The sequence below is a fragment of the Panulirus ornatus genome, chromosome 52 (genome assembly GCF_036320965.1).
Source record: "Panulirus ornatus isolate Po-2019 chromosome 52, ASM3632096v1, whole genome shotgun sequence".
In the NCBI taxonomy this organism is placed as follows: Eukaryota; Metazoa; Arthropoda; class Malacostraca; order Decapoda; family Palinuridae; genus Panulirus; species Panulirus ornatus.
In genome coordinates this window covers 2,908,754-2,922,076 of record NC_092275.1, presented here as the reverse complement: position 1 = coordinate 2,922,076, position 13,323 = coordinate 2,908,754, and the positions used below count along the sequence as shown (strand labels likewise).

Here is a 13,323-nt window from a genome sequence, read left to right as displayed (position 1 = left end):
TCTGATAAATCACATCAGGGACTGTTATATCTGCATGGTGCCTCCTGTCCAACAAGGTATTTCCAAGAAGAAAAAGTGGACCTCAAGCTATTCAGTATGCACCTAGTACCCCATGGTGAAGGACTTCCCATTCTGGAATCCCCAGACTCATTTTTCCTGGAATCGTAGGATGAGCAGGATGACAACATTTGTAAAACTTATGAGCCATCAGCACCAAGAGATCCTAATTCTGCACCTAACATGACATCTCCTGAACCACACAGGATCACACAGAATGAATTGAGCAATCTCGTCAGACATTCGGAACTCTTGAAGAATGAAATAGAAGTGTTAGGCTCAAGACTGCAGCAGTGGAATCTCCTTGATGAAAATGTAACAATGTCTGTGTTCCATACCTGCCAGAAAGATTTAACTTCATTTTTTGAGGTAGTAGGTAATCTTGTCACCTGCAGCAATGTAGATGATCTGATGGCAGCCTTCAATCATAACCCAGATGAGTGTTCATAGACTCATCAAAGTTAAGTTTTGTAGCGTGAGAGCAATGTGTTACCATGAATTTCAGTTGGTCTTGCAGTCCAAATGAAGGAATCATAAAATAACTTGAAATTTCAACTTTTGAACTGCATAAACCACAAGAAATACCAATGGCAACTTTGGGGTGAATTGAAGGTTGTTGCAATCTTTCTTGCTAGGACTGCAGCAGGACTATACAAAGTTTTGCTGTTTCTTGTGTGAATAGAACAGTTGAGCAAAGATTTCTCATTACAATTAGGGTAATGGGCTTCCCATCATTCACTAGAACCAGCAACAAATAGTACACAGTTTCCACTGCTGGTTGAATGCAGTAAGATTTTGTTACCATCTCTGCACATCAAAGTGGGCCTCATGAAGAACTTCAATAAGGCTACAGATAGAAGTGGGACAGTGTTTACGTAGCTCAATGGGAAATTCCCAAGGCTTAGTGAGGTTGAGATCAAGGAGGGTGTTTTCATTGGTCCATGGATCTGCAAGATCTTCAGAAATGTGCAGTTCGACTGCATCCTCAGTGGTGACAAGAAAATACTGTGGAGAGCTTTTTTGCTGGTAGCAACCATAGGATATATCGAGGATGAAAACTACAAGGAACTTGTTGAAATCCTGTTGCCATCCTATCAGAAAATGGGTTGCAATGTGTCTTTAAAGATAATTTTTCTCTACTCTCACCTGGATTTTTTCTGGCTAACTGCAGCGGCAGATGTTTCCATCAAGAGGTCTTGGCAATAGGGAAATGGTGTTAGGGCAAATGGAATTCAGCAGTGTTAGCAGACTCTTGCTGGACAGTAGTAAGAGATGTTCTAGAACTTGAATGTAAGGGGCAGGCAGAGAGGCATTGTGTATAATTGATGAAAGCAACTGACTGTACCCCGTGTCATGAATATAGTTTGTGATACATATAGAATAAAAGATAGAGATTTTCTTGGAAACTGTAGCCAGCCAAGTGTTTTCATGGTCATTGTCATGTTCAGCATTCCAAAATTCATAAAGGAAAGTACATGCTATCTCCAAAACATGAAATAAGGTAAAACTTGTTGATCATTGTTATTAATGTATGAATTAGTCTTTTTCTTTTTTTTCTTTTAAACTATTCGCCATTTCCCGCATTAGCGAGGTAGCATTAAGAACAGAGGACTGGGCCTTTGAGGGAATACCCTCACCTGGCCCAATTCTCTGTTCCTTCTTTTGGAAAATTAAAAAAAAAAAAAACGAGAGGGGAGGATTTCCAGCCCCCCGCTCCCTCCCCTTTTAGTCGCCTTCTATGACACGCAGGGAATACGTGGGAAGTATTCTTAATCCCCTATCCCCAGGGATAAATGAATTAGTCATAAACCTTATAAAGAGAACTGTGTTTTATAATACATAAGAATATATGATTTACCCTATCATTCACTAAGTGAAAGATGAAAGTTATGAAAACAAGCACTGTAACTCCAGGTATGTTTTTTTTTATTTATTTTTTGAATATGTAGATAACTATTAGTTCTTTTTTTTATTATTATTATACTTTGTTGCTGTCTCCTGCGTTAGCGAGGTAGCACAAGGAAACAGACGTAAGAATGGCCCAACCCACCCACATACACATGTATATACATACACGTCTCTTACACATATATACATACCTATACATCTCAACGTATACATATATATACACACAGAGACATATACATATATACAGATGTACATAATTCATACTGTCTGCCCTTATTCATTCCCGTCGCCACCCTGCCACACATAAAATAACAACCCCCTCCCCCCACATGGGCGCAAGGTAGCACTAGGAAAGGACAACAAAGGCCACATTCGTTCACACTCAGTCTCTAGCTGTCCTGTATAATGCACCGAAAGCACAGCTTCCTTTCCACATCAAGGCCCCACAGAACTTTCCATGGTTTACCCCAGACACTTCACATGCCATGGTTCAATCCACTGACAGCACGTCGACCCTGGTATACCACATCATTCCAATTCACTCTATTCCTTGCATGCCTTTCACCCTCCTGCATGTTCAGGCCCTGATCACTCAAAATCCTTTTCACACCATCTTTCCACCTCCAGTTTGGTCCCCCACTTCTCCTCGTTCCCTCCACCTCTGACACATATATCCTCTTTGTCAGTCTTTCCTCACTCATTCTCTCCATGTGACCAAACCATTTCAAAACACCCTCTTCTGCTATAATTCTTATGTTAGGTAAAAACATGCTGAAAAGACCTGCAGAAAAAGGTACTACTCACTAAGTGAGATGCAGGTTTTTAACCGAGACAACTGACCACTTGCCTCCCCGAACTAGAAACAGTCTAAACTGAATACTGCTATACTGTTCATATTTCTGTTACAGCATCTTCATTAATATTAAACTCTGTGTAATAGATTTATAGTATTTGATTTAGTCAAGAACCTGTTGAATAATATCAGTGCCTTGTATTGTTTCTCTATGTGAATTCAGCCAGTACAGTACATCCACCCTTAAGATTATGCTGGGGTTATGATCTGTTAAAGTCCTGCATAAAGAGAAATCAGATATAGCACACCAATAGGTATACAGAGAAAAATGAAGTTTTCATGCACTTCTGTGGCACACACCTGCTTAGCAAATTTTGACTACATAAAAAGAGGGACTGGTAGGAGCAGGTTCCTTACAGTGTAGCTGAATTGCTTACTTGTACTGAGGAACTATGTGAGTTGGTAAGTTATGAATGAGGTGGTGGTAATGTGCCATTGTGATGCATTATGTGCATCTGTGTTTGCATGAAGTTGCGCTGTAGCCAGATGTTTCCATCTCATTTGTGGGTTTAGAGAGACTGGATTTAATGAGGAAGATAAGCATGGATTGTAAGATACAAGGAATTGTTCTGTTCATTTTATAACAATCGAATTTTGATCATTCTTTGCCATGCAACATTGGGAACCCATTTTTCGTTTGTCTTCTTTCAAAATTACATGTGTTGATAAAACTGGGAAGCACAATAAGTAATGCTAAATGGGGTAGACAGCAATTGCTTGCCTGTTTGGCCAATGCATCCTCTTGACCCTCATCAGATGATGCCATCTACATGTCATCTAGTATTTCTCAGAAGTATTACATTCAGTTATGTGATTAAGATGGTTTAGTTTGAAACATAATACTAAAACTCAAAGTGCAATATGTAAGTGAAGATAGCAAAATAAATCATGTGAAGTGGTACAGAACAACTAAATGGAAATGTTAATTTGTGACAAACATATATCTGGTGGTCAGTAGCAGAATATAATAGACAATTATGTGTTAAGCATTCTTGTAATTGTGTATTTGGGTTTGAGCCAGATTTACTTTTCTACTTATTTTCTGTATCATATTGACATAATCTTTGATGTTTTAAGAAGAAAAATGCTTCCCATCAATCTTGAAATTCCCAAATTTTTAGAGTGGGGAGATTATATTTTTTTGCGGATAATGGTTAAATGGAAGAGCATCCTCCATCTTCACATATGTCAGCATCCAGGAATGCGTTGCTATCTTTGAAACAGACTGCTGAAAAAAGACATTTTTGATAGATTTACTTTTCTTCCTCATGTTGATGGTACTATCATTAATGCCATAACAGCAAGCAACTGCTGAAGTGCTAGAGCCACAGTCAATTTCATTCAGTATGTTGAGCAGGCTTACTTGTCATTGGAATATTAGCTGGATGCTTAGGCACAGTGGTGACTGGTTATTACTGAGACAGCTCTCATCATAAAAGAATAGAAGTAATTTAGGTGCCCACAGTATATCAAAATTGTTATATCAAACTGCACTATATTGTGATTCCGTGAAAAAATAGAAGTGATTTAGGTCTCCCCACACTATATCAAAATTGTTATATCAAACTACACTATATTAAGATCCTACTACAAAGAATTTCCTAGTATCCTCTAGAGACAGTTTATCTATCCCAACCTACACTACATCTTACCTTGTTGGTCATTCTCCCTATCAAAAACTGGGATAACAAGGCTGCAAACTACTCAGAACAGACCACACAGAACAATCACTGGCTGCCCAGCAACTACAAATACCCACAACCTAAACAACAAGCAAAAATAACCCTAATACAATCCCGCATCAATATACTCAGCACTTAATTCTTTGTAACAGCATTATACCATTTCTGTCCAAATACCTCCATAACTAACCACTAAGCTCAGTGCAGATATAAAAGGCTTAAACCTGCTTCACACTTTAACAACATACTCACAGATCCCTCCCACCCCAACAAACATAGCAATGCATGTACTGAAGTGACTCTGCCTTGAGTACCATTCCACCATTCTTTCATCCATCTGTAACCACATTCCCATAACATGTAAGAGTTACAATTTCTTCTCTGCACCCTGGCCACAACCTATCTCTTTATCACTACAAACACCGGTTCAACATATCTCAAGACCCTTCATGCCAAAGATGTAACTATCACAAGAAGACACTGAACACATATAGGTTGTATCTCTTTAATCTGGCAGAATTGGGACCTGTCCACTGCCAGACCACAGAAAATGCTGGAAAACAGGAATTTATCCCTTTAAAGGCCATCAGGTGAACACTCATACCAATTGCCAGTAGCTTGATTTTATGTGTTCCTGCACATTGCTACAACCAAGAGTTGTTGCCCTGTTTTTGGAATCCTTACCCCCAGATGGAGACTCCTCAATATCTTGGCCAAGGGTTTTTCATGGCATACAACACCAATAAAGGACAGATTCATCAGCATCATATATATACTTGTTCTGGGGCTATAAGAAATTACAGGACTGTTATTTAACACGGCTGCAGTGTAAAGAGATTTTGGCACCTTAGCACCACTAACAGCATTTCCCTGGTGGCAGATCCACTAACTAATGGTGGCAGATTCAAAGTGTGCCGTACCACAGAGTTCCAGATTAGAGGGGTACAACCTGTACTGCTTAATTGCCTTTTACTCACTCTGCATAATATACACATGGCATCATTACACTATATGATCTGTGTCTCTGCCAGTGGATTTGGCCAGCTTAATGAGTGCTGCAGGGGAAAAGGGGCTCCTGGGGTAGGAAGATAGGCAGGTATTTAGATACTGATGGTACAACTGCCCAATCTAATAAAAAAAGTTTTGTGTTGTAGTGAGGTGCGTTTATTGTGCTACCGAGTGAATGATCATTATTGGAAGATTGATGCTTACCAGTACAGTACCTGTATTTTTCAGTCATAGTTGTCTGAAATTCACCCTGCTGCTTCCCTAAAATTTTCCTGGAGAAGAGCTTTGTGGACTCTACTCATAGGTTTATTTATAGTTTGTCTTTACACGATCCACATTCCTGAGTTGTATTTCCAAAATGCTATTCCAACAAGACTCCAATTTTTCTGACATTTAGATGTGGAAAAGTGCCCTGTTGTGTGTCTTGTCATAGGGTTCTCAAAAGAGTTGTATCTACAGGTGGACTTGTCCAAAATGTATATGACTCGACCCTTCAGTGGTAAGCTGCGGCGAACTAAACAGCCAGCCCTTTGGGTTCAATATAGACATTCTCAGCACTACACCTATGCATCTGCACAGCTACATCGCATACAGGTAAATGATGATATCATGTTAATCTGAATCTCTTATTTCATAGAGGGGCTATGAGCATGCCATTGACTGCTCTGTGACTGACATTCTTTTTCAGTCACCTTATTTTTCATACTTGTTCATTATTTCCTTTATAGTTAAGCAGATTAGGATCAGATGAAAAATGGTCTCATTTGCTCACTTCCAGTTTATAGCTGTCTTGTATGATACACTTAAACCTCAGACAATTCATTGGTTTCTCTTGACTTTTTCATAAGCCTTGGTTTGACCCACTGTCGACAGTATGTTGTCCTTAGCTTACCACATAGTTGCAGTTCTCTCTGTCCCATGCATACCACTCACCTTCCTGCATGTTCATGCCCCTGTAGATAGAAAGCTCTCTCTCTCTCTCCATCATTCCATCTCCTTCTCTTCCTTCCTCTTGCTCCTTCCACTTCTCCTCTTAATGATTTTCTCTTTACTCATTTACTCCATTTTCAAACCATTTTAGATATCTCTACTACTCTGCTTACTACCTCACTTCTTTCTTACACTGTCATTCCCCACACAATCAACCCTCATTGCACCTTATATTGTCCTCAGGCATTCAGCATATCCACCCATTTCCATGCTTTTCCATTTAGGTCACCATCAAGACAACTGTACCATAAAACATATCGTTCTTTACCCTCACAGGTAGTGACCTCTCCCTCTTAGAATATCCTGTGCCTTTGGCTCATCAACCACCATGTGATTTATTTCACTTTCCATAGTTCCATCCCTTGCTATGTCCACTCCCAGGTATCTAAAGCACTACACTTCCTTCAGGTTCCACCCATTTTGACTCACACTCAAACCAACCTGTCTAACTTTCCTTCTAAATCTTAGTAGCTTACCTTTATTACTCTACACCTCTCAAGGAACTCAGCACTGTCCATATTGTTGATCTCTTATAAAAACTTAAAGGTCAACCCTCACTCTTTTCTCTTCCAAGATGGGTATATTTAAAGCCTCTGGCCTTTCCCAGTGATTTTGCTTTCCTAATTCTGGTAACATCTTTGTTGCATTCTTCTGGACTTTCTCTGTGCTTCTTTAGGCACAGTTACAGGGATATGAATACCTTGCTAGTATTTCATTATCCATATGCTTGAAAGTTATTTTGATATTTGCCAGCAAACCTTTTTCTTCCCACTATTTTCCTTATATAGAACTTTAGCAACAGGTTATGGATGAAGTCGATTCCCAAGTTCTGCTCAAACATAGATCCTGAAGCTTATTTCTTGCTAGACAATAATCATGTTGAGGCTGCCTCGTGCTTTGTCCCATCTTCATTACTTTACATTTTCTTGGGTTGAATTTCATCAGCCATGTATCAGATCATCTATGGAGTCTGTTTAGATTCACTTGTAAGCTGGTGCAATCCTTCTCACTCTTTTCTTCCCATATGACTTTTGCATCATCTGCTGACATATTCAGGTAGAAGTTTGTTTCTGTCTTTGATTAATGTTTATGTGTAACAGGGACAAGTTTTAGTCTTACACTCATTTTGCCCTGTCTCTTAACCTTGTATTTATTTTGCTATAAGTTTTTGCTCAAAAGACTCATCTATAATGTCACTAAGTCTGCCAGCAAAACATAATGAAGCCCCCACATCCCCTGGAAATCTCTCTCACACACACACATACCACATGATATGAATTTATTTATTATTTCTGTATGTTTTATTACAACTGTACTGAGTCATGATATTTCCCAAAGGTTGACAACCAGCTCATGGATGCAGTGTTCCCCACTGTCTTCTACCCATCCAATGAAATTGGCATTATCCAGCCATGTGTGTCATCTTGTGTGCTCCTGCACTCAGTTGCTGGACAACTTACCACCATAAAGTAAGTTAGTAAACAAAGGAATTCGATTCACTTTAACTCATTTGTTCTTTGTCTATATTATTTTGTTGTTATTTATTAATCTGGCGTTGCTGGGAGAGGATGTGGAAAACAGGAGGGACTGATTTTCTCTTTGAAATATGATTTCCATAAAAGATTCATTTGCCCTTGTATACTTTCTAATTCTTTGTCATTTCTCCATAACTGATATGTGATTTCAGCCTCAGCTTCTAATCTAAATTGTATTGTAAATTCGTATTTTTGTATTGTTCCAGGAATTGATTTCAAGCTATTTAATTTTCCTTGTTAGGTTTATATATGCAGCATAGCTAGTTCTCTGCCCAAATGCTTGGATCTGGGCAGAATGCTTATTAGAATTAGCTCAAATATTCTTGAATAGGTGACCCAACATAACACCTCTGTTCCTTGCTTCTCCTGTACCATTTACCTTATCCCTCAGCACCAACTTGAACCAGATGTCTGGAAGCATAGTCATTCTTTATTTCCCCAGCTTTGTGTATGGGTTACATAATCTTAAAGAGAATCAGGATATAACTGACAGTATCTTTCCAGTATTACCTAAATGTGCTTAAGCTTATGATTCATATGAACTGTTTAAAAGGCAGAATTTGCCCTTCATCAAGATCAAGTCTGTAAAACTTTTGCAACAAGCCCAAGATTCTTTGTTCTTGGTAGAACTATGGCTTTTACTCTTTTATACAATTCAAACACAGGATAAGATTTGAGGTTAATTTTGGCTTTGAAAGACAGAAAGCTTTCTATCTGCAAACAGAAATTTATTGGCATTTAAGACAGCATTTACTCATTTAGGGTTAAAGCATTTTTATACTTCCCAAAATAAGGTGTATCTTTGAGGATACACCACTCATAAAACATATAAGGATGGCAGATAACCTTTCATAGGGCTCAAAGACCCCACAGAAACCTGCCCAGGCCTATGTGCCATGGCACAGAGGTGAGGTAGAGCCAAGTGATCATCCCCAATTCATTTGCTGACCACTGGTAATCCTGCCTTAGCTATATTACTGTTACAAATCAAGGAATTATTTTTGAAAAGGAAAACTGGGTAAGATATGAAATTAGAAGTAAATTGATGCTGAGAGCACTCTGCCTTTGATAGAGAAATGATTTTTATCTTTCAAAATCTACATTTCTCACCTACAGACAGAGTTCCTACGAGTATGTGAGAACATTCACACATGAAGGAGGAAGGTCTTTAAGAAAACCTAAAGAAAGAACCAACTTGTAATGAAAAATGAACTCCATTCTGGACCATTCTCTTCCAATTGCTTCATACACAAGAGAGGTCAACTAGATCTGAACAGAGGTATCACTGAACAAAGGTGCTTATGATATGAAATATGCCTTTCACAAATATCATCCAGTTGGAGGTTCCTTAAGAAAACTAAGGTAGAAAATTTTATATTTACAGCATGGGCTCTTGGAGGCAGCCCTGGTTGTGAAAGGGGGACTTTACTCACAAAGGCTTCATACTTAAACTGCACAGTTGATCTTAATTGACTATCCCCAGTGTGCAAATGTAAAAATCAGTGTGTTGAAATAGTTTGAACATATGGAACAAATGATTGAGGAAAGGTTGACAGAGAGAGTGTGTATGTCAGTAGTAAAGGGAACAAGGAGAAGGAGACCAAATTGGAGGTGGAAGGATGGAGGGGAAAATATTTTGAGCAAGTGGGGCTTTAACATGGAGGGGGGTGAAAGGCGTGCATGGAATAGAGTGAATTGGAATGATGTAGTATACTGTGGTTGATGTGCTGATAGTGGACTCAACCAGGGCATGTGAAGTGTCCAGGTAAACCATGGAAAGGTCTGTGGGCATGGATGAGGATAGGGAGCTGCAGTTTTGTTGCGGTACACATGACCGCTAGAGACTGAGTGTTCGTGGATGTGGCCTTTTGTTGTCTGTTTCCTGGCACTACCTCACTGATGCAAGGGGTGGCAATGCTGCTTCCTGTGGGGAAAGGTGACACCAGGAAAGGATGAGGAAAAGCAAGTATGAATATGTATGTATGTATGTGTGCATGTATGTATATATGAGTGGATGGATCTTTCTTCATCTATTTCCTGGTGTTACCTCGCTGATGCAAGAAATGGAGATCAAATATGATAATAATGATGATATATATCATTTATATTTGTATTATTATACATTGTCACCGTCTCCCGCGTAAGCGAGGTAGCATACGGAAACAGACGAAAGCATGGCCCAACCCACCCACATACACATCTATATACATAAATGCCCACATACATGCATATACATACATATACATACACAGACATATACATATATACACATGTACATATTTATACATACTGCCTTCATCTATTCCTTCCACCACCCCACCACACATGACTATGGCACCCCTCTCCCCTCACACGCATGCGATGTAGTGCTAGAAAACACAACAAAGGCCACATTTGTTCACACTGTCTCTAGCTGTCATGTGTAATGCACCGAAACCACAGCTCCCTTTGCAAATCCAGGCCTCACAAAACTTTCCATGGTTTATCCCAGATGCTTCACATGCAATGGTTCAATCCATTGACAGCATGTCAACCCTGGTATACCACATCGTTCCAATTCACTCTATTTCTTGCACGCCTTTCGCCTTCCTGTATGTTCAGGCCCCAATCGCTCAAAATCTTTTTCACTCTGTCCTTCCACCTCCAACTTGGTCTCCCACTTCTCATTCCCTCCACCTCTAACACATGTATTCTCTTTGTCAATCTTTCTTCACTCATTCTCTCCATGTGACCAAAACATTTCAATACACCCTCTTCTGCTCTCTCAACCACACTCATTTTATTACCACACATCTCTCGTACCCTTTCATTACTTACTCAATAAAACCACCTCACACCACATATTGTCCTCAAACGTCTCATTTCCAACACAACCACCCTCCTGCACACAACCCTATCTATAGCTCATGCCTCACAACCATATTGATTGTTGGAACCACTATTCCTTCAAACATACACATTTTTGCTCTCTGAGATAACATTCTCACCTTCCACACATTCTTCAATGCTCCCACAACTTTCGCCCCTTCCCCCTACTTGTGACTCACTTCCACTGCCATGGTTCCATCCTCTGCCATATCCATTCCCAGATATCTAAAACACTTCACTCCCTCCAGTTTTTCTCCATTCAAACTTACCTCCAAATGACTTGTCCCTCAACCCTACTGAATCTGATAACCTTAATCATATTCACATTTAGTCTCAGCTTTCTTCTTTCACATACTTTACCAAACTCAGTCACCAACTTCTGCAGTTTCTCACTGGATTAAGCCACCAGCGGTGTATCATCAGTGAACAACAACTGACTCACTTCCCAAGCCCTCTCATCCACAAGAGAGTACATACTTGCCCCTCTCTCCAAAACTCTTGCATTCACCTCCCTAACCACCCCATCCATAAACAAATTAAACAGCCATGGAGATGTGACACACCATGCCACAAACTGATATTCACTGGTGACCAGTCACTTTCTTCCTACTCGTACACATGCTATATATAATTGGTAAAAAATCCCAGGAATACTCAACAAACTTATACCTCTGTAATTTAAGCACTCACCTTTATCCCTTTTGCCTTTGTACAATGGCACTATTCATGCATTCTGCCAATCCTCAGGCACCTCACCATCAGTCATACATACATTAGATATCCTTACCAACCAGTCAACAACACAGTCGCCCACTTTTTTAATAAATTCTACTGCAGTACCATACAAACCCACTGCCTTGCCAACTTTCATCTTCCGCAAAGCTTTTACTACCTCTTCTCAGTTTACCAAATCATTCTCCTTAACCCTCTCACTTCACACACCACCTCGACCAAAATACCTTGTATCTGACACTCTATCATCTAACACATTCAACATACCTTCAAAATACTCACTCCAACTACTGGTAACATCACCACTGCTTGTCATCACTTCCCCATTATCCCCCTTCACTGATGTTTCCATGTGTTCTCTTGTCTTACGCACTATATTTACCTCCTTCCAAAACATCTTTTTATTCTCCCTAAAATTTAATGATACTCATTCAACCCAAGTCTCATTTGCCCTCTTTATCACCTCTTGCACCTTTCTCTTGACCTCCTGCCTCTTTCTTTTATACATCTCCCAGTCATTTGCACTATTTCCCTGCAAAACTTATGCAAATGCCTCTCTCTTCTCTTTCACTAATGATCTTACTTCTTCATCCTACCACTCACCAACCTTTCTAATCTTCCCACCTCCCACACTTCTCATGCCACAAGCATCTTTTGTGCAAATCATCACTACTTCCCTAAGTACATCCCATTCCTCCCCCACTCCCCTTACGTCCTTTGCTCTCACCTATGACACATGAGGAATGCGTGGGAAGTATTCTTTCTCCCCTATCCCTAGGGATATATATATCTATATATTTCTTTTTCTTTCATACTATTTGCCATTTCCCGCATCAGTGAGGTAGCGTTAAGAACAGAGTACTGGGCCTATGATTGAATATCCTCACCTGGCCCCCTTCTCTGTTCCTTCTTTTGGAAAATTAAAAAAATGAGAGGGGAGGGTTTCCAGCCACCTGCTCCCTCCCCTTTTAGTCGCCTTCTATGACACGCAGGGAATACGTGGGAAGTATTCTTTCTCCCCTATCCCTAGGGATAATATATATATATATATATATATATATATATATATATATATATATATATATATATATATATATATATATATATATATATATTATTTATTTTTTTTTTATTATACTTTGTCGCTGTCTCCCGCGTTTGCGAGGTAGCGCAAGGAAACAGACGAAAGAAATGGCCCAACCCCCCCCCATACACATGTATATACATACGTCCACACACACAAATATACATACCTACACAGATTTCCATGGTTTACCCCAGACGCCTCACATGCCTTGATTCAATCCACTGACAGCACGTCAACCCCGGTATACCACATCGCTCCAATCCACTCTATTCCTTGCCCTCCTTTCACCCTCCTGCATGTTCAGGCCCCCGATCACACAAAATCTTTTTCACTCCATCTTTCCACCTCCAATTTGGTCTTCCTCTTCTCCTCGTTCCCTCCACCTCCGACACATATATCCTCTTGGTCAATCTTTCCTCACTCATTCTCTCCATGTGCCCAAACCACTTCAAAACACCCTCTTCTGCTCTCTCAACCACGCTCTTTTTATTTCCACACATCTCTCTTACCCTTACGTTACTCACTCGATCAAACCACCTCACACCACACATTGTCCTCAAACATCTCATTTCCAGCACATCCATCCTCCTGCGCACAACTCTA

At 39.8% G+C, this 13,323-nt stretch overlaps 1 protein-coding gene across 1 annotated transcript in view; it reads left to right on the top strand.

Annotated features, from left to right (window-relative positions):
- Positions 1 to 13,323, top strand: part of LOC139764960 (intermembrane lipid transfer protein VPS13A-like) — a 1,504,808-nt gene that overhangs the window by 1,076,348 nt on the left and 415,137 nt on the right. The window contains 2 exon segments of the mRNA XM_071692018.1: positions 5,968 to 6,102; positions 7,837 to 7,967. Of these exon segments, the coding sequence (XP_071548119.1) occupies positions 5,968 to 6,102; positions 7,837 to 7,967 (266 nt within the window).